The sequence below is a fragment of the Lepidothrix coronata genome, unplaced genomic scaffold (genome assembly GCF_001604755.1).
Source record: "Lepidothrix coronata isolate B3197 unplaced genomic scaffold, Lepidothrix_coronata-1.0 Scaffold238, whole genome shotgun sequence".
Classification (NCBI taxonomy): domain Eukaryota; kingdom Metazoa; phylum Chordata; class Aves; order Passeriformes; family Pipridae; genus Lepidothrix; species Lepidothrix coronata.
The window spans coordinates 527,034-549,975 of NW_016690418.1; the positions used below are offsets into that span (position 1 = coordinate 527,034).

At 39.1% G+C, this 22,942-nt stretch overlaps 1 protein-coding gene across 7 annotated transcripts in view; it reads right to left on the minus strand.

The window, feature by feature from the left end:
- Positions 1-22,942, minus strand: part of GTDC1 (glycosyltransferase like domain containing 1) — a 149,259-nt gene that overhangs the window by 86,133 nt on the left and 40,184 nt on the right. For 3 of the 7 annotated variants that reach the window (XM_017834742.1, XM_017834740.1, XM_017834745.1), the window contains exons 3-4: positions 4,644-4,811; positions 1,150-1,323 (exon numbers count right to left, since the gene is read on the minus strand). In XM_017834742.1, coding sequence (XP_017690231.1) covers positions 1,150-1,323; positions 4,644-4,811 — 342 coding nt within the window. The other 4 variants (XM_017834741.1, XM_017834746.1, XM_017834747.1 and 1 more) reach the window with 4 other exon arrangements.

Sequence of the window (22,942 nt, forward strand, 5' to 3'; positions counted from 1 at the left end):
CTGCCAACCAAGTCCCAAAGGAACACTGGAAGATTTTAACCCACTTCTCAAAAGTAGAGGTTTAAAGATTTAACTTTAGACGTTGATGCCTAAATTATTTGCATCAGTGTTTCAGAATACAAAGTTTTCCAAGATACTGAAACTCAAGCCTTGCAGTGTGAACCTCAGCGAGTGCACGACCTCGGCTCCCGCACTAAAAATTTCTCTACCTCAAACTACCACAGATGTATATTTAGCCTTTGAAATAACTGTAAGTACAGGCTGGTCAGGGACAAAGATCTCAAGTGTGGCCAGAACTTACTATCAGATCAAAAGCTGGGCTCTTGCAAAGTCATTACAGTGCTTTCCATCTTTATTTCAGTAAAAAAATGTACCCAGCTTGGTGTTGGTTGTAAGAGTATAATCAAATTGCAGAATCATACTCTATTTAGTGCTGGTCCCATTGAAGCAAAGTTCCTGTTCGGTGGGAGGAGAGTCCCTTATAAGAGGAAAAACAATTGTGCCAGGTTTAATCAAAAGTGAAAGGGATCCAGAGAATGTTCCCTTTGAGCCACATAACCCACCGCTAATTTCAAGACAGGCTCTGAAACGAGGGTAATAAAAAACGTCCTTCAGAGTAACCAAGGAGGAGTGAAGAGCAGCTCTGGCTGCAGCTAATGCCAACATCTGCAAGTCTGCTCCCTGCCACAGGAATGCTTTCTGCCTACCTGGAAAGCCATAAAAGAGGTAGGGGAGGGAGGAGAGAATAAAATCCCACCGCAACACCACCGAGGGAAATATCACTCCTTGGCTACAGGCTTATCATTTTTACTGTTCTCCAGCATTTCTCTCTCCTCCTTGACCTCCCCTGCACAAATATATACAGAGCCGAGGAGCAGGAACTCCTTAAAGACTAAAACAAGTGGGAAATCACTAAAACAAGTGGGAAATCACTCATCCTGAACGATGCAAGTTTGCACGACAGGCACCGAGGACAGGCTTGGCTGCCTGAATAGCCCCTGATTATTGAAATACATTTATCAATTAGGGGGTTTTGCATATTATCAAACTCTTTCATTAACGATGCTTTAGCTGATTAGTCAGAACGTCACCATAAATACAGAGTTTTGACAGGCTGGAGGCAATTTATGACGTGGAAAATGTACTGACCTGCTCACATCAGGAAACCTGACTGGAAAATAAAGAACTTGGCACTTCGGTCTGATTATTTTTTCCAAATCCTTAGGTCTGTGGTCAGGAATCAGCTTCATAAATTTTCCAATGGACGTAAGAAATGATTCCATATTAAAAGCAGAGTTGAACACCACAACATCAGCAACCAAACTGTAAAAAGTGGTGAAGATTAATGAACATACAGCTGCCACAAAAGGAACGGAATTATTTTACATGCAGTGAAAATAGAATATATTTTCTTATAAACAAGCAAAAGGTGCAAATGAATACTAATCAAAATCAGCCTTTGCATGTGAATTAGGGGTAGCACATGTACCTTAACCAGAAATATCTTAATTTCTGTCTATTCAGCCTTTGAAAAAATGTTTAACCTTTTTTAACTAATAATAAATTACTGTTTTTAATGTAAGGGAGAACACCTTATTCTTGCTGTGGATTTTTAGTCACAAAATGGGAAGAACAGTATTACTGTCATACTTCTTAAAAGCATTATAAACAGGTAAGACCCGTTGTAACCTGACTTTTGGAGAATTAAACTCGGAAGAAAAGGAAAATTTCTTAGAAATATTCCTGTGTAATGAAGGACAACTTACGTTTGGTTAACCTACCTTCAACTGCCCATGTGTGTCAGGTAGCAGGATACTAGAGAAATGGGAGTGTTATTTTAACCTCTGTGGGTATAATCCTGATTAAAAGGATATTCATTATATATATATATGTAAAAAATAAAAAATATATAGCATACAGTACCAAAAAAAAGTTTTTAAAAACTTTACATTAATATGCTCAATTTGACATATTAATGTAATGTTTTGTTTTTACTGCTGTGCTTTAAAATCGACCAGATCAATCATTTTAAGATGTAGTTTAATGACAACCTAGGGCTTATTTCTCCACTTAGAGTCAGTCTGGAGAAAACAAGAAGCTACCAAAAACTTGAAATATCCGGAAACTTATCCTGGCAGTGCTGCCAGAATCTGAGCTACACCAACATACAGGCAACACTAACAGAGGTAAGAAATGCTTTATGGCCAGTTGGTTTTCTCAATGTTATATATTGTAATACAGACCCATGGGTCATAAGATACATGGAGGACATGTGTTCATAAGTCACCAGGGTGGTGAAAAGTATATTTGAGGTGAGAGGCTGTCATTCATCCTCACTGCATCTCTCTGCTGCCTGGTCAAGAAAGAGAACTGACACTGCTCACCAAAACAGCAGGAGTCAGCAGGAAAAGCAAAAAAACCCCAACATTAGAGAGAGAAATAATCCTTTTCAAGCAGGCTGTGGGAGCTGAAATGCTTTCTGGCATCCCATCCTCTTCCCCACCTATGTTTTTTAACCAATTAGTGCCTCAGTTTGGCACAAAAGTCATCTTTTCTGCACTGATTTACAGATGACATGAGGCAGTGCAGGAGCCCTGCACGTTTCTTTGCTGCTCTCTGACACGTAGCAAAGGCTCCAACATCGTCATCTCAGCTTCTCTTGTGCATGAAGTCTTATCTGCCCTAACTTTTTCCTGCAGGCTCTGCAAATCGGTGGCAAATTAGAAAGATTACTTCTTTAAAAACATCAGGTACAAAAAAAAGAATTCTCCTTCTTAGTGATCCAAAGCTTGGTGATATTAATGATCACCAACCTGAAGATGCAAAGTCCTGTAATTTTAATTGTCTCTGAAACCTCTGCACAATACTGGAAAGATACATTTTTGCTTTCTACCACATATGGAAGATGGGAAGATGGCATCTCTTTGCAGACGTGGAGTAAGGAACAGCACAGAGGAGATGGCTTCTATCTTCTCTTAAACTGGGGTTTCTGCAGCAACAGAAATGGGAGGTGAATATTATATAATTACATGGAGAAGCTATTGGAGGCTGCAGGAGATACAATGGAGAATCTATTGCCCCATCCCTGGAAGTGTTCAAGTCCAGGTTGAAAAGGGCTTGGAGCTACCTGGTCTAGTGGAAGGTGTCCCCGCCCAAAATGGGGGCTTGGAACGAGATGAGCCTGAGGGTTCTTTCCAACCCAAACCATTCCATGATTCTACAAGCTGTAAAAGTCATCTTTTCTTTTTTAATAAGAGAAAATACTTAAAACTGCATATTTTGAAGATGTCAGTTTACAACACATGCATGAAAAATAACTGTCATAATAAAGCAAAACATATACACAAAAAAAAATATTCCTTGCCTGGTGCTGAAAAACACTTCTTTTTGTTAGAACATCTGAAAATGGCTGCTACTGTTTTCAAAAGATCTTTCACTCCACTTTCTTACTTTACAGCTCAGTAAGTGAAACATGTTGCAAATGCTGTGGTAGAAGCAGCTGCAGAATGGCCAGAGAATACACAGATCATTATTTGAGAAATTTCAACATCAACTGGCTTAGATTATAAAGATGCAAAAGCTTAACTTTAACTTAAAATGCTCAATCCCCATTCTTAATAATTCTCCTACCAACAGAGAGGTGAGACAGACCACGGAAATGAATTTATTTCAGTTTAAAACAAGTGAGTTTTGCTGTTTCACTTAGGTCTGTGCAGTGCCTAACCACAAAGCTTTTCGGTGGTGCTGTTATTAACTTCTTTCATTAACTCAGATTCGAGAAATACATTTGTTTTTAGCAACAATAAAGGACCGCAGCCTTTAAAACGTCTGGGTATTTTAGCACTGCACAATTTCTGAATACTAGATGAAAGAAATATAAGGATTTATCTGGTATGTTTACTGCCCTCTCTTCACATGAAAAGTGCCGCAGTACGTTTTAATTTCTGTTTATTTCCCTAAAACCCTCTCTGTAATTTCAGCTGGATGCAGTAAAAGCTATGGCCAAGCAAAGAGCTGAGTAGCTGCAGCTTTGTGAAGCATTTGTGAAACAAAGCATCACTTACAGCCAAGGCACAGGTTAAAATCCTCACCAGCAATGGGCACACCATGGCAGCATCGGTGGACTTTATGCAACAAACTGAGACGACTTTTTAGAGCACATTGTTTCTGTCACAGCATTTTTATCAACCTCTCCTCAGGTCTCTGCTGGTACCTCAGTTTCCTACAGGGTCATTGTTTACAGAATCATAGAATGGCCTGGGTGGGAAGGGACCTTAAAGCTCATCTTGTTCCAATCCCCTGCCATGGGCAGGGACACCTTCCACTAGCCCAGGTTGCTCCAAGCCCCGTCCAACCAGGCCTTGAACACTCCCAGGGATGGGGCACCGCAGCCTCTCTGGGCAACCTGTGCCAGGGCCTCACCACTCTCACAGGGAAAAACTTCTTCCTAATATCTAATTTAAACTTACTAGCTTTCAGTTTAAGGCCAATCCCCCTTGTCCTGACACTACACGCTCTTGTAAAAAATATTAATACAGAATAATTAATTTAAAAAAATTACACAGAGAAGGACTCCTCAGGGTTATGATGCTTTAGACAGAAGGACACCTTAAATAACACGGAGTAGCACAAGCAACACCTACCATGAAAGAACCTGGTTGTATCCATACTGAAAATCCCTTTCCTGGCATTTCTGGACAGGATATGCCAATTGGTTCTCATGGAAGTAGAGGACCTTTTTCAATTTGCCAAGGTCAGGGCGGAGGGCAGCGAGTTCAGCCAGGTTAAGCACCGAGCTTGCAAAGAGGATCCTGGAAAACAAGGAGAGCAGTGTTTCCTGTCGGTGAGTGTGCTCACAGGGGTCACCCCTTCCCCTTCCCTCCTCTCTCCCCCTCCACCAAGAAAAACATAACCCCTATAGGGACACATCAATAGCTAAGCCTTAATACCATGTAGCAGCATTCGAAGTTTTGATCTCTTAAAAAGCAGCTGCTAAGAACCCAACTAGAAAAGCACCGAATCTCATTGGTCTTCCCAGCTCGGTTACAGAGAGATGCAAAATAAAAAAAAAAAGCTGGATGGATTTTATTGAAAAAGGCAAGAAAAGCTGTATCTGAAGGACAAATGGAACAAAGATAAGGCTGACTAGGGAATACTTTGCTTGCCAGTTTCATTACACTTTACTTCTTTATGCAACCAACTACTGAAATTCAATATATGAGTAGGAATGGCACATGTTCATGTTATGACATAAACCCCTTTGATTTATGCAGTGCACTTATCTAGTATGGTCTGCTTTTCTTTCCCCCCCTTCACCCTTTCTCTGTTTTACTTTCACATTTTTATTAGGTATCCTCTGTAATGAAATGTTGTTCCTACCCTTGCGCCCCAGTCCTGCCGCAGCACTCCCGCTATTCCACAGTGCACACCACTGCACGCATCCTTCAATTAGAGAAAGCAGGCACAAACAGCACTAACAAGCTGCTACCTTAGCCTTGTATAACTTCCCAGGCCATCAGAAAATGAATGTATTTAAATCTGTAATACGAAATCGCGACCCTACTGTAACCAGTGGTGGATTTCCCTGCATTTCACCAGAAGTATGGGAGCATCTCCTGGCCCCTGGTTCGCACTGCTTCCAAGCAAGCTGAATCCTGAACCTTCAGAGAGCTGCAGAGCCTCAGACATTTGTGTTCTGTGTTTCTTATCACAAGGGATTAAAAAAAAAAAAATTGAGATCCGCTATTTATTGCACACAGAACATGAAGCTTTAATAAACTACCTTCCAACACAGCCTGTTTCTGAATTGGTTTTTTTTGCTATGCACCATTTTAGTGGTTCAGATTCAGAACTGATTTATGCAATGTTTTATTATTTTCAAATATTTCCCGTTTTTTCTATTTTTTCCCTATTTTTATTCCCATTCTTCCTCTTTTTACACAAATTTTGTGTTCAAGGTTACTGCCAGACCCACATCACTAATGTCATAAACTTCTGATTCTGGCTGTCAACCTCAAAACTCATAAACTTCCCCAAACACTCATATATATCATAGTATATCATATATATCACATAATATCATATGCTATGCTAACTTACACCCTTCTTAGATAATCTGTATCTGCAGAACAAGCAGTTCCTAGAGAACAGATCCTGTATCCATCTTCATCAACCTGAGTCAATGCTGATCTGAAAGGCTTACGAAAGTAAGAGATGAATGTTATTGCCTTGTTCATCAAATATTTGATGGTTCTAGAGGGCCTGTCAAACAGAATGACAATTAAGATACGAGCACAGGTTGATTACAAGCCATACTAGGAGGAAAAAATAGTTTTACGTAAGTCATTACTTATTTGTCACCATGAGTAATGACCTGTGGACCTTGTAATGACCTGGGTGCCAGGCTCAAAGCAGAGGCAGGAAAGCTTCCTGGGGGCGAAGCAATATCCCTGCTCAAACTCTGCTGTGAGTTTAGCACTGGCGTGACAAAGAAAAATGTAAACCGGAGAAAACATACCCCAAAAATCACAAAAATGAGATGAAATGGTTGCTTGGAAAAAATCAGGCTATTGATGGGACAAGAGAAAATGGTTTCCCACTGAAAAAGGGTGGGTTTACATTAGACATAGGAAAGAATTCTTGGCTGGGAGGGCGGTGAGGCCCTGGCACAGGTTGCCCAGAGAACCTGTGGCTGCCTGTGCCAGGAAGTGTCCAAAGCCAGGTTGGACGGGGCTTGGAGCAACCTGGGCTAGTGGAAGGTGTCCCTGCCCATGGCAGGGGGTGGAACGAGGTGAGCTTTAAGGTCCCTTCCAATCCTTTTCTGTGATGAGTTAGGAAGAAAACCGATGAACTTGGCTGAGTTTGAAGGAAGAGAGGGGAAAAAAGAGATGGCACATTGGGACTGAAAACATGGGAAGCAGCACAGAGCAAGGGTGGAAGTGGAAGCAGTGGAGGTGCCAAGGTTCACATGCTGACTGGAGAGAAAAGGGCAATGGGGAGACAATGAGAGAAGAGATCCAATTTAAGCTTAGAGAAAACCATGTAGCTCTGAAACATCTGAACTTGCTCAGATTGACAATGGGATAATTAGGAGAAGAATATGAAAAAAAGATGGTTATAGCCACAGGAAAGGAAAATAGTGTTTGCAGTACTGGCTTAGGCAAACTGGAGGAATTCAATAGCATTATTAGAGTGTGATGGAGGCTGGCTACGGCAAGAAGGACTGAAAACTTGGAAAGCTTGCAAGAAGTAGACCTAAATTTTCTTCACTGTAAATAGAAAGTGATAAGACTCAACTAACAAGCAGATCACTTTTCACTGCCCAGCTCAGCACAATAAACTGGTGTCAAGAGAAAACTGTTGCAATGACAAGCAGATTCAGATTTAGAGCCTGAAATGACACTGCTTACGTTTCTTACAGCAAGAAAGAAAAACAAAAATAAACCCATTTATTAGAAAACACCCTCCTTGACTCGCGCGCGCTACTTTGCAGCGCTTCCAGAATTTATCCCGAGTACGAGACGCTCTTACACTTGCTTCTTTACTGGCATAAAAGCTGTTAACTACCAGCACTAACCAATTTCCCCGGGTTTATAAGCTTAAATAACACCTGACAGCACGAGTCCCCGTGAACATGCCCACAGAGCAGCCGCGTACGTGGCTAATGGACTCACGCAGGGCACTGGAGGATATGCTGGAGTGTATTTCCATTTAACACCTATTACAAGGGGAAGAAAGGAAAGTTTATTATAATGGAACGTGCGACATAAATATATGTCAGTTGTCATTCCGTGTGACATCAACTTTCATTTTACCTCGGGTTATTATTTAAGTAATAAATCCTAACAAGGTGAGCTTTATCATCCCACGGAGTGTATCCGGGAGGTAGAGACACAAGGTGATGGCAAGAACGCTCGAAACATGATAATTCCTGACAGCTGCTGCTTGAGCACAAGTTAAATTGAACAGTTTATCTCAGCATAAAGATGTTATAAGGTTTTATGTTTAATTTAAAAAAATTAACATAAAACCCAGAGAAAGCAGAGTTAGGCAATCTTTCACAAACATGACATACTACAATCACTGTATAAGCTGGATTAGTACTTATTACCATGCTACTAGAGAATTAAGCTGTTTTTAGACCACCAAAGAGCTTTAAATTGCAACTTTTGTCTCTGTAAGAGAAACCTATATTTAAAACGTCTGCTAAATTCAAATTAACAGCTACATCATTAACTTACCATCTCACAAAACCCCCTACAATTCAACTGCTATTATGGTATCCTGATCGAGACCTATCAACACTACAGCATTTAATACATACAGTACTCTTCAATAAATACAGCGTGTGAATCCTCACTAAACCTGCACTGAAGGTCACATTCCTAACACACCGCCTTAGCCCTCCTCTCCAAAATATCCCTGAGTACTCTGGTGTGGGACAAATGACCTTCTCCCACAGAGCAGTAGCCCCACTGCCTTGGAAACTGGCCAAATTTCAGGGCCACCATCACACAAGCTGCAGTCTAACACTAAGCTTGTGCATCATCTGAATCAGTTCACAGTCCTTCTGAGTAACTACTTGTGTGAAATCAGTTAAGCATGTGCTTAACTAATTCAAATATTCCTGGGAAGGAAGCTGAGCATTCCTGCAGGTTTAGAGTTGTGGCATGTCCAGAGAATGCTCTGCCCTTTGCTATTGTCTTCCCCATTATTTCACTCCAAAGGACTGAAAATCAGTAAAATATAAAAGCCTTTACTTTTTTTTTTTTTAATTACCAGCAGACAAAATGACTAATACAGGTTTCCACTTATATCAAACAAATTATAATAGTGAAGGTGCTAAAGCATTTTTATTTGGTTTTATAAATCTTCTTTGTGTCACACAGCCGTGATTTACTCTTTTATGGCATTGCCCTAAATCTTTCAATTAAATTCCCATGCAACTTAACTAAAAACACATTTTGCCTTCCCCTTGGGAGACCACACAGGGCATATTTATGTATCTACGGATATGGAGGCTGAACTCCACCAGGCTTATGGCACAAAGCACATTTAAAACAGCACCTGAGTTGTACTGGAATGTTCCCCCTGTCTGGCAAAAGCTCTGCCAGCACGAAGGACAGATGGACATGGGCACCTCAAGGCAGCACAGGTAAACCAGCACTCCCTGGAAAAGGAGAACTGCTGCAGGATACGATCCCACAGCGGCAGTAGGGACCCTGCTTCTCTACAAATGAAACAATAAATCATAATTCTCTGCTGCAAAACAACTACAGCCACAGTAAAATGAGTTCATGATTGAATACCTGGTAGTCCAGAAAAGAGGTACGAGTGCTCTTTGTCTGCCAGGTGCAGTATTACAATAAAACAGACTTAAGATTTGGGTAGGAGTACAAATATGAGCCTCTTAGGGGAAATGGGTACTAAAAAAACACTGTTCAATAGATGGCACGGACTGAACCAGTCAGATGCTGGCACAGGTTGCCCAGAGAAGCTGTGGCTGCCCCATCCCTGGAAGTGTTTAAGGCCAGGTTGGACAGGGCTTGGAGCAACCTGGGCTAGTGGAAGGTGTCCCTGCCCATGGCAGGTGTTGGAACAAGATGAGCTTGAGGGTCCCTTCCAAACCAAACCATTCTGTGATTCTATTTCTGGATTGCATTAGAGTTTACCCAAACCATTCTGCTCTGTGCTGCTTACTTAAAGGCCAAGGCAAAGCCAAGAGGTTTGACCCTAAACAGAACCATCTCAAGAAACAGAGGCTTCAAAGGTGATGGAGGCTTCAAGTTCCTCAAGATCAAACCTCTAGTTTCCTTGATTTCAACCCAGCAACTAAACAAGTCCATGGATTTGGCTTCAAGTTATCTTTCAAATGTAAACTGTATATCAAATATCACTTTTTGTGCCTGGGATGTTAAACAGAACAGTTATTTTTGTTTATTATTACACACAATTTTACATGATCAACTTGCAGAAGTTGCATTTTTATCACTAGCCCAAGAATACACAAATTACAGTCCCGTATAAAATGCTTTTCCCTTTCCCATTACACAATAGATGACACTGAATTTCTGAACAATAAATACTAATAAGTGATAATATATGACAGTATACAGTATAATAAATAATAAATTAACAATAATTTTTTGACATGGAATATACAAATGTCAGAAAATGCTTATAGATATTATACCTCATAAATTAAGGTTTTGTAGATAGAGCATAATTTGAAATGTTTACAGAAATAATTAAGTCTTACTATTTTAATGTTCTTTATTTTTCAGAACAAATCACAAGGGTTGTCATGCCTTTCATCTTAATTAGGCCATGTGTTTGTCTTATTTATTTCTATGTACTTTCATAAACGTTTACAAATATTAATTGTAAAGAAAAATATTTTTTCCTCTTGCTGTAATTGCTATATGTACATATAGTACACAGTGATAAATATTCAGTTCAATAGGTTTGGATTTGGGGGTTGCCTTGTATGCTGAAATACAGTAGGAATGAAGAGCTTGGTTTGACTTCATACTGCCATTCCTTTTTCTGAATATCTTTTTATTTAAAAATACACCATTTAAAATACTCAAGAAGTTACATAAATGCATTTTTTTCATTTGTGAATTATTTGGGTTCTCTCTCAATTCCTTCCCAACCCTCTGAATCTTTATTTCAACCAGCTATTAGAGGATTTACATACAATCAAATCTCAGAATCCAGTTTTAGGGCCAGATCCCCATACAACACAACTGGTTAAGAATCAGCCTTCAACATTTACCACTATTTTCAATGACTTTTAACTCTAAAAGATATAGAAAACTATGTGAAAACAGTTAATCAAAACTACTTTGCTATTCAACATCACAAAGGAAGCTTGAAAGAGACTCTCACAGAGCAGACTTTTGAGGGGGAGTGTATTTTGTTTGGATTGCTTTGCTTTTTAGGCAATGACACTGAAGCTTCTTGAATTTTATTAAGTGTGTGGCACTATTTTTTTCCCTGAATTGTAATTAAATTTGGCTTCAATTAATTACTGACAGATGCACATTTTTACTTTAGTGGCCAGATTGTTCACCATGGGCTACATCAGCCTCTCTGTTCCCACGAAGGGAGAGGTCAGGACCAAGCAGTTATAGCTGTGGTGATGGGGGGAAGGAGAAAGCCATGAATCCACATCATCTTCCTCACTCAAATTTTGTCAGCAACAAATAATGAAGCAAAGGAATTTTATTAGAGCAGAGCATAAGCAAATCAGAATAATTTTCACCCACTAGTGAAAAGTAGCCGTTGCTGGATGGTTTCTATAAGATGGCCAGACTCACTCTGCTCAAATAGATGGAGCAAGGAAAAAGCAGGAAGCGAGAAAAACAAAGGATATAGTGACTGAGGGTAACAAATTCACCAAAGGTAAATATACAGGATATAGTGACGTATAGTGAAAAGACTTTTTAAAAAGAAAAATGCATGTAAAACTGATGTTCTACTCAATTAGGCAACATTTAAACAGTGTTCTTTATTGTTTAAAGGCTGCAAATCCATTTCACCGGGTATTTTATCTGTCCAACTCTGGAGAGAAGCCAAACATGTCAAATGACTGGCATGAACAATGCAATATGGTCAAGATGTTGTAGCAACATGGAGAAGTCCTAAGGCTACACATAACACTACTATTCAATAGCAAATCTGAACTACAAATTTTGAGGATCGTTACTTCACGTCACCTGGTGTCAGTTCGGATCCAGGATGACACAGAAGAAACAGTCCACCTCATGGATATATGGATTTCACTGCAAGTGGGACTGGTTTATCCCACTGAAAGGGAATCAAACTCAGTGCAGCACAGACCTACCAAAATACCGAGTTTCCCTTACAGAGGTTTGTACCAAGAGATGCTCAAATGAAATAACCAATGGCTGATTTTCCACTATTTTAATAAGTTCTGGCAAACTGAAAACTCAAATCTTCCCCAATGCTCAGGTTTACACATTTTGTATCTTAAAACAACAGAACACCCACTCACTCTGCACAATTGCAGAGAAGATCATGGAATCATAGGATGGTTTGGGTTGGAAGGGACCTTAAATATCATCCAGTTCCAATCCCCTCCTGTGGGAAAGATTTACAGACTGTTTAGTGTTACATTTCAAGTGCCCCAAAAACCCTGTTCTCCAAAGTATTTCAGATTGCTTTTTATGTTGCTTTATGCACCTTCATATCTAAACACTTTTTTTTTAGAAATTTGAAGACTGTCACTAAAAGGGACTTAGTTTTCTTAGCAAACAGCTTTCACATTTTTCTAATATCCCACAGCTCTGATTTCATCTCACACGATCCATGAGCAGCAAGTCTTTTAAAAAATATATTTATGGAAGGTCTCAGCTAATTTTCCCCAAAAACTCCCACTCCAGAGCATCAATCCAAAGCATAACTACTGCCTAAGAATGGGGACCTCAGGAAAAGCAGGATTCTTCCCAGAAAACTAATACAGTCCTCGAAAAAGCTCAGACTGTCATAAAACCTGAGCAGCTGGCAACTCTGTCACCATGAAGTATCCATATGGAAGACCGAGATGTGTCAAACTACCCAAAACGAGTTTGGATAGTGCAGAAGATGGAATAAATAATTCAGTATCTTCAACACTTTCAACAGCAGGTAGTAGATATGCTACCTGCTCCTACAACGTGCCAAAATGTAACATGTGAGTGAGAGCGAGCGAGAGAATGTGAGTATCTCCAACCTGTTTTCATGAGGATATTTTGCTCGAGGAACTTCTCTTTTTAGAGGCATATGATCCGTATCAGATGTTTGTCAGGAGCAGGCAGCACCACAGAACATTAGGAATAACTTAGTGATTTTAATATATATTCACAAAGTCCTGCGTATACACATACTAAAAAAAAAAAAGTATTTTAATCAAATATTACAAGAAATATGAAATGAAATTATGTATTTCTCCCAAATGCCCTTCACACTTCTCTAATATTTGTTGCTGCAGCATAGTGGCAACTTTCCTGTCTTAATATAAGCCAAGCAAACTATTCCATGTGCTCAGTGAACTGGCAATCAGATCCACAGCTTAAATATTTCTGCTCTGTGTTCATGACATAGTTCAACTATAAAACTACATTGTGCAGTGTCAGTCTTCTGCCACTTCTCCCCATAAGAAACAGTCACACACTGGTGCATAAACATTCATCATTTATACTTAGAGAAGATAAAGTGACACTTCTGTTCCCTAAGAAATTAAAATGAGGTAATTTAATGCTTAAGGGTCTCCAGACCCGTATTTGGAGGAGCCAACCCCTACCTACACAGATTTATCCACCAGCACTTCATCAAAAACACAGGGACAGCAGGTAGACTGATATTTAAAAGCACATCAATACAGAAAATGTCAGGTTTTGTGTCTTACACACTATTTTCAGCCCCTGCACTTTCTGATAAGAACATTTCTTAACTGAGCAAAGCCCACACTCGCTACCAGATTTGAATGATTCCACCGAAATGGCTGAGCGACCGACTGAAGTGAGATTTCAAAGAAGTGAGACAAACACTCTCCTAAACTCAAAAGCTGCCAAACATATTTCATCAGACTTTCAAAAGATAATTGTTTTGTCTGTTCTGAATTAAGCTTTAAGTGCTTTAAGAAAGGTTTCTCTACAAACATGGCTAAAGATCACAAAGGGGAGCATTTGGAATGAATGGAACCCTTCAGTCATGTATTTATTTAATATCACTTGCATCATGCCTGGCATATACCATAAGCTGGTTTATTTCCATTTCCATAACATGATTTTAAGGGTAATCTGCACTGATGTCCTACCATTTTATTTCACGTGTTATCATAACTGGGCTTTATTTATAATGCAACCAAGGAAAGAGAAGGAATAAAAGGGTCTCAGCTGTGCATCTTGGAACTCCTGACATGGGATATAAGGGATCAACCAGTTCTGGAAAAGGAAAAAAAAAAAAAAGTCTTTTGCCCATTTTTCTTCTCCAGCTCCTGGCTGAGAGTTTTGCAGGGTTAAAAAATACAACAGGCATTTACAGTCATGTCTGGTCAACTTATACAATGTGGATGTGTTCCTTGAGTAAGTAACCCATATCTCCACACTGCAAAATGTTGAGATTTCCCCACGTGGAAAATTCCAATAATAAAATAATACTTTAATAAAAATACTTCTAGGCTTCCATATACTTTGTAAATTATGTTTTTCCAACACATCTCATAACCATTTATTACTTCTGAATTCCTTTTATCATTAAATAAAGCATCCAGTGCTGAATGCCCACTATTCCCCAGGAACATGAAAGAGAAACACACGCCTCTGGGGTTGAAATCTTACGTAATCAAGTCAGAAGAACACACCAAATGCTTTTTAATCTTCAAGATTAAGAAACTGAGGCCAAGGCTTGCTTATCAAAGGCCACCAGGAGAACCAGGGCCACAGTGAGAACTCAGGAGCCTGAGCCAGAGTTGAAGATAAGTGAGTGTCACGATCTAGTGATTTAATCAACTCATATATGACCACGTCACGGTTTATGTATCTTATGGACCCTGCTCACCACAGTACCTGACAGATGTCCCAAAATATTATCTTTGTGAGACCATACAGAATGATTCAGTATTTCCAGATATCATATTTTCAGTCACAGATAGACGTGTATGCACTATGTTTTTGTGTGCATGCACATGCAGATACATGACATATATACATACTATATACATATATATTTTCTAGCAAAATCCACCATAAACCCACGAACCATTCTGAATTGAACTGTGCAAACTGTGGCCAGGAAAACTGTTGACAACAGCTAGTTTGTTACTGAGAACAGACCACTCTCCATCACAGAAAGTTAAAAATTTGTTCAAGATGGCTGGGCAATGAGCTTTCATATCTGCAAAAGCTGAGCACAGCAAGGTAGTTTTGGTCAAGGTCTCCAAATAACACCACTTTTCCAACGATGCCTTTGAGCTACACATAAAACCTTTCAAGAGCTCCTGAAAAGGAAACTTGACTCAAGCTGTTTGTCAAGACAACTGAAGATGTTCTTTGGAATGTATTTCCAAAAAGGTTCTGGAGCACTGGTAGCTGTGCAATCATATGGGATTAATTTTCTGTATATATCTCTATGTATCGCTGGAAGAAACAAATTAACTTGAAAATTCAAAGATCTTTATACAGCCCTGTGCTCTTAGGTACAAATATTTAAGTAATCTTTACTTCCTGCCAAACACTGAAATGGATATTAAATTATATTAAATTATTATAGATACAAGTAGTAAAGTTTCTTTGCTGCTTTCTCTGTTATCTTCTGCATCTTGGTATTTCTTACACTGAGTATAAAAGTTATTTTAATATTAACTGTGATTTAAATTCCTGCTTCTGTTAAAACACTAAGTCTGTGCAGGATGTATAAACACCTGCCCAGAAGCCTCATGAATTTTCCCTGTAAGGGATCACTCTACAAACTGGTTCAGGAAAACAGTATTTATTCACGATATTCCTCTCCTCGGTGATTTCAGGATGTCAACCCTTCATCCACCCTTTTTTTTTTTTTTTAACTTTAAAATAAATGAATAAATAAACAAAACTCATAGAAGGAAGGAACGTGACCATTCCAGTCTCAACTAAAACCAAAATTCCCTGCTAAGCACTATGACCACCACTAGTATGTGCTCAGCATGGTGGGAGCTGCCCAACCTGCAGGAACACAGAAAGGGTGAAATTCTCCTCTTGACTTCATATATGAAATTAAAGACAGGAATACAGTTAATGTTTTAAAGAAAAGAAAAAAAATAAATGTGGGAAATGTCCCTCTCTCCTCTTCCAGGATCTGTGGATTGACTTGATGGGAAAGAAGCAATCTGGTAGATAAAAGATAACAAATTTAATATTTTCCTTCTTTCCTATTCCTGTGTAATAGTAGAAAGAACAAAATCAAGAAGCAAGGAACTACTGGAAAAGAAAAAAAAATCAAGCCAAAATTACATCCGTCAGGGTGATGGAGTGCAGTGTCCTGCCCAGTCCCACCGCAGGCCTCCTCAGGGCTACTGTTTCAAGTAAAAATTAAACAAGATGACACAGAAACAGTTCGAGATTGACATTTTCCAGCTTTGTGTCATGTTACATTATTTGAATGAATCTCAACTTTTAAAAACATCCAAAGAAAAGTGAGTGAGGGCTGTATTAAAAAAGACGTGGAGGAAATAGGACTCCCACTAGAAACAAATCAGCCACCCATGGTGAGTTCTACCAAAGGTAAGAATATTCTGAAAAGACATTGTTACCTATCCCATCCACTCTCTTTTTATTGCCACATTAACATGAAAAATGCACATTATTCTACCAGTATTTTTTCCCTGTGACTCCACTCAGGTCCATCTCACAAGGGTTGCTGGATGAAGCCCAGTGTTTCCACCACTGCACCCTCAACGTTCAGAGTCACACAACAACACATGGACTCCACTTTATTGGAAGGATACAGCCTCAAAACTCCAGAAAAAAAGCTCTTCAGAAGTATAAAAATAATATGCAGGACTTTTTGCTCAGTTACCAAGAAATTTGAAGCAGCGAGCACTCAACCTCCCTCTTCTCAGCACTCAAAAGCACTTACAGAAAGCCTGTTCTTAACCCTGCCGCCCAGAAAAAATTCCCTTTTATCTTCCATTTATTTTCATTTTTACCTGAAAGGCAGAAAAGAGTTGGGCTTTTATGTACACCAAAGACAAACTGGACTTTTTTTGCAGCGTATTAGATTGCGGTCGACTTCCCCTTCGATCTGAATGGATGCATACCTGAATTTCCACCAAAAAAACCAACAATTTTGCCCTTCTGATTTAAGCCCGGCACGTATTTAACGTTAACGTTCATCTACCCATGTTCTCACTGTTTGAGAACTCGGCGCAGGTGTTATTAATAAAATAAATTTATTTTTAAAAAGGATGCTATTCTATAAGCTTTGAAGCTCACACATAGTCTAACTTAAGCCAGCTTGGGCTCATCTGGTCTTTAAATGACTCCTTTCATGTGGTCAGCCCACGAGCCATACGTACTGCTGCTCAATCACGCCACTGTACATCGTCAGCGCGAGGATGATTTGCATGATTTGCATTTCCTGTACGCTCCGGCTTCAATGAGCTCTAAAAGCACCACGTACAAAAGAAACCACCGCCAAGCAATGCAAAGATTTTTAGTTAAACCAGATGAGAACTATTTTAAGTCAGGCTGCCAATACTGAAAAAAGAAAAAAAAAATAAGAAAAAAAAAATTTGAAAAAAAAAAAAAAAAGGGGGGTTGGGGATTGGGAAATGTCTCGGGGATATCCTGTTAAATAAGGATTTATTAGGAGGGAATCTGAACTTTAGATTCATAATCTTACTTTTAAAATATAAAAGTTGTATGAATTCCTTCAGCAAGAACTTTTCCCCCCCCCTCAATATTTCTTAGCTTTTGGCACCACGTTATATTATTTATTTATTTAATAGCACATAAAATGGATACTGATTATATTCGGCTTTATGAGGTAGGAAAACTAATCTAATCAAACTGAATTCACCGATTGCTGGTTAAAACTTCTCCCTGTGAAGAAATCTTTTATTTTACCCCAAATGATCAATAAAAGCTGTTGGACAAACAGCTATGACAGAAACAGCATTACAGTGGGCTTCAATGAATAAGAACTAAAGTAAAAAAAAAAAAAAATGTACCAGAACCTCGTCGTCATGAAAAACAGAGACAGATGGGGAGCCAGACCTATATGATGCTACAAATAGATGAATATCTTGTAAAGATTTCAACAAATGTTATAAGACCCAGTCAAAATCTGAAAAAGTACAGTGCAGCAGCACAAGCAAATCTGAAGCTCACCTGAAATCTGAGCCATAATGTTGTCATTATATAGATTATCAACGTTTCAAAATTAACAATAAAAATAGAGAGTGTCCTTAAAGCCTTTTTGAAATCTATTCTAAATAATGGCACAATTAGTAATGTCATTATTTAGCACAAAGAAAATAAAATTAAGAAAGTTGGCTTTAACAACTACTTTGGAGATGAGGTGTATCCTGTTCCAAACTCAAAAATAAAGGTGGGCGCACACACTTCATGTTTCAATATTGGATTTTATGGCAAATCTCTCTTTAAAAATAGATAAATTCAGATGACTGAAGAATAGCAGGCTGATAGAGGGGGCTGCATGTGACCAGCTACAGGGCGTACATCACGTCTGCCTGGTAGAGACCCGAGACAGGCTGCTCGAGGAATCTGCATATCATCACACTCCCTAAAAACCACAGCAAACTCCCAGGGCTGTTGCTTCCAAAGGACACTCATTTTTAGAAAATTAAGTTGCATCTTCCTTTTTTTTTTTTTTTTCCCTTCTGTATTGTTCAAACGTAACCAAATATCAGATGTGGGAGAAACTGTTACCGAGGGGTTAAATTCTGCCCTGAATACAGAAATTCCACTTATTTCATTGTTGTCTGCAAATACACAGTCAAGAGAAACATTTAATCACAACACGCAGTTTCTATATTGTGACTGTAAGATTTAGTAATCGAAATGGCTACCAGGATAAAAATGCATTCTGTCATTTTTCCACTTAGAGAGCCCCTGTATAATGCTCTTATTTAAAGGTCAGCTAATTTTATTATGGAAAGTAACTAATAACCTTTATTAATTCTTAGGCTCGCCATTCTCGAGCTCGTCAACCAAATAAATAATACACTGCAGGAAGATATGATACAAACCAAGCTGTTGAATACAATCTCTCTGTGTTTGCAACAGACAAAAGAGGTCATTAGAAATTTAATACATGGGGTTTTTTTGCTCTGGAAATTAGGAAAATGTGGATAGACAGAGCTTTTCAAAAGCCAGGCTGCTAGACCTCCCCCCTGCTCCAAGATGCTGAGGCCACCAAATGAGGTGCTGAATCCACTAATATCCAAGCACAACCATGATCCCAAATGTTATGTTGCACCTTTTTTTATGTAATTTCCTACATTTGCAGGATGTGCACAATATTGGAGACCATAAGAATTTTGCTTAGGAAATTTTCTGCTTTCACTTAAAAATGACTGAACAACGTGGAAATATCAAAGTTAAAAATATATGTATTTATATTTTATTCTCACTATACTTCTTATATGGGAAGCATTAGTACATTGCACACTATAAAAAATAACACAAGATTTTCCACTTTTATTAAGTATTTTTTGTTTTCCAGAAGTACCTCAGAATCCAGCATTATTCATGGTCAGCCTTTCCTAGCCCACTGCATTGGGTGAGTTTGTTCCTAAGAAACATTACAACGCTTGAAACTAAAAATAGATGGTTATTTTTAGCTATTTAATCACATGAGGAAAAGACACAGTTTGTATCAGTCTTCTTTAATTTACAGAATAATTCCATAACGCGCCCTGTGTGTATATCACGAAAATCCCTGGCACACAACCTCCAGGCTCCCACACCGGCTGCAAGTGGAAGCAAAATGGGCTTTAAAAGATTCCAGCAACAATAGTCTTGTGACTAAATCAGAAACAGAAGCACAAGTCATGAGCCAAACAGATACCTATCGGTTTCCTTGAGCTTAATCTGATTAAAACATGGCTCTCAAAAATATTTAATAGAATGCCACGTCAGAGAGCAGGCAAATGATAAAAATAGTTCATGACAGGAAATCATTATTAAAGCAGCACTACTTGTGTATCTGTTATGGAAATTTCCCTGTAATTTTTCGAGGTTTCCCCTTATGCTTTTTCTTGAGTTGCTGTGACACTTCTTTTTTTTTTTTATCCCCTCAATGGTGTGTAAGTTTGAGATGTAAAAAGAAAATTATCACTGCAATTTTCCAACTATACTCTGCTCAATACCATCTCAAGTGTGTCATACATCATCTTGCCATTCACTTGAACAAAAAAATCACATAATATGCAGAGGTAGAAAATAATCCGAAATGCGGAAATGTCAGTAGGGCAAAACGACATTCATATGCCAACACAGGGGAAAATACAATAAATAAATAAACAAATAAACTTCATTTTAATTTTAAGGGCTTTCATAATAAAAGACTCTTAAGAATGTTTCAGTTGGGGAAAATTTCTATGAAGAGCTGCTGGGAACAACAGGAGAGTTGTTCTAGAGTTGACCAACCAACATCAGAAGAACAAAACTGTTGATAATAGACTATCACAAATCAACCTTAACGTTTTAAGAAGTTTACAAAAATAAAATTCAGAACCCTAAAAAAAAAAAAATTCCTAATTTCTATCCTTTCTACTATCACGACTGCTATCACAACCATCCCCCAAATTATCCTTTAGAGCATTCCATAAAATATGAACTAGACTTGCAGCATCTTGTTCAGCCTTTAGTTACATAATCCAGAAAAAGCTTCTGCACCCAAAAAACACCAACCAAACAAAAAAATACTTTTACAAGATCTTATCTTGTAAAAGGTTGACTCCAATTCCTAATCCCTACTTTGCCATCTTAAAGAGACTTCAACAAACTTCAACAGCCACCCCCAAAAACCTTTAGATTCTTTTTAAAATGTCACTGGTAGGGAAAAAAAAAATCCATCCATCAAATTAGCTTTTCAATGAAAACAGATATTTCATCTCTACTGATGATTCCAGCTTCCCCAGAGAAAAGCAAGGATTACTAGATCACTGATGTCCTGGCTTTCCGTGAGGACACCCAACATCCCTCCTGCACCACCACTTGTCCTCCAGCCAGCCCCTGTGCCCAGCAGCCTCTACCACTGCACATGGATACTCAAACACAGGCAGGTTTTTAAAATTTAGGTCAAACTCGTAATTATTTGCCACTGGCACATCATAAGACAAACACATGATGTGGGGAAACAACGAGGTGCTTCACAGAGACGTATCTTAGATGGAATCAGGGCTGGCCTTTAATTAAACTCCAACTACTGCCCACCTAAAATCCAGGGGCGCCAGTGCACCACAGCAACAATGATACATTTTAAAGACAGCAGAGTCACCATATGTTTTGCAAGTGTCTCTAAGGCCTCCTTGAGTTCTGTCCTGGGTATACAGCCAAGCTCTATCTGACTCAGCATGAAAGGGAACGTGCATCCTATTAACAGCAGTGCTTAAACCTTATTCCATAAAGAGTTTTCCAAGAGCACTCACATCTATTCTTAATATCCCTCCCACATTAAGAAATTATTATCTAATACAGGGAGTAATCAGCTCATGGTCTTACTACAGTCATCCTCCTTGACAAAGCAGGGAAAAAAAACACCCAACTGCGAAGCATTAGAAAGTCAAGGTTCAAAACATCCTCGTTTATTGGGATCAATGCAAATTTATTTAGATCTCAATGCAACAAGACCAAGTGCTGTCTCCTGATACAGACTGGTAAATTCAAAGCCTCTATTTCTGCAGTGGATACCAGGACACATGGAATGTCACAGCAAAGGACACACAGCCTGAACTGAGGGAAGAAAAGCTGGTGACAGTGAAACTAGAACTAGTTTTAATGTTAACTTTTTAACATATTACCATGACAGAACATGGTATAGCACAGAAATTTCATGTTTTTCTGCCATTAAACAGCTTCCTAAACTGAAATACCATTATTGAAGCATAGGCTAATAGATAATTAATTTATTACAGTATTAATAGCAGGAATGACATTAAGAACAAGCCATAAGACAGAGCCAAGCAGGCCCTTCCAGGTGAGAACTGAATGGGCAGAGTTCAGGTGTGCACCAAGAGCCATCCAGGTCAATGCCAATTTGTTCCCAACATGCCTTCTCTCATTCCATACCATCTCCAATCCATTTTCTTTATATTATCCCAGGAAATGAGACATACAAAAGGAAAATAGACATTTTTGTGGTTCTGAGGATCAAAAACACGTATGTGTAGAATTATATAGAGGGCCAGAACACCTCCCATCGCTTCAGGCTAAATGAGTCATCCACTTCAGAATAATGACCAGTAATTAAACAAGAACCTGTAAAGCTGTTAAGTGCCTGTAACAATTCCAACCTATGACACTGAAGGGATACAAGCTTCCCAAGCACTGAAACCATCCATGTGATCTATCATACAGTGGAGCCGCTTGCAAAATAACCTCTCACCTATGGAAATTCTTCTCCTCAAGAAGCCAAACAAAAACAATTTAAAATATTTATTGGCATAAATTTCAGCCCTGTTCCATAAACTGCTGAAGAGACATGACATCATGCTGACTACCTAGACCCGTCTGGTGGATAATAGCCCCAGATTTCAGGTTGAAGACTAAACTGCAGGAGCATTGGAAGGGTGAGAATCTACAGGTCACCACAGATGCTCAACACAAATCTGACTCACCAAAGCCAGAGCTGACACTCCAGCAAATATAGGAGGTCTGGTGGTGGCAGAGGGTGACACCACAAAAACAAGTCTTGCAATATTTTTGTCTTCTTTTCAGTCTCCTTGGACTGGAAGGAGGAAGGCTTTTCTTTAAGGGGACACTGCTCCATCCTCCAGTCCCTGTAGTCATAGTTTTGCTTTCATGTTGTACTGACTCTACATATTTCCTGATGCATTAGCAAAATAAGTAGCAAGTCCCATGCTCCAATAGGGCATTTCCAACAGTTTTCTATCAGCACAGCAAGCTGCACTTCCCTGTGCTCCCTGGTTTCTTCTTCCACATTTCTAGACCTGAGCTACATGACCTTAAACTTTCAGAGCTTTGCTGAAGTCCTTTCACACAGCTCATTTCTAAATCTTACTCGTCTACAAGTACTTGTTTTTCCCTTTCTAGCCCCTTAGATCTCTAAGTGCCAAGCACTTGGCCAGCCCATATTCCCAAATCAGGCTTCAAAGACTCAGTTCTGAATCATCTTGACTCAGGATGTGACAAGAAGGGGCAGAGACCCCCCAAAAGCATGGCACTCTGCTCCTGCAGGAAGGAGCAGATGG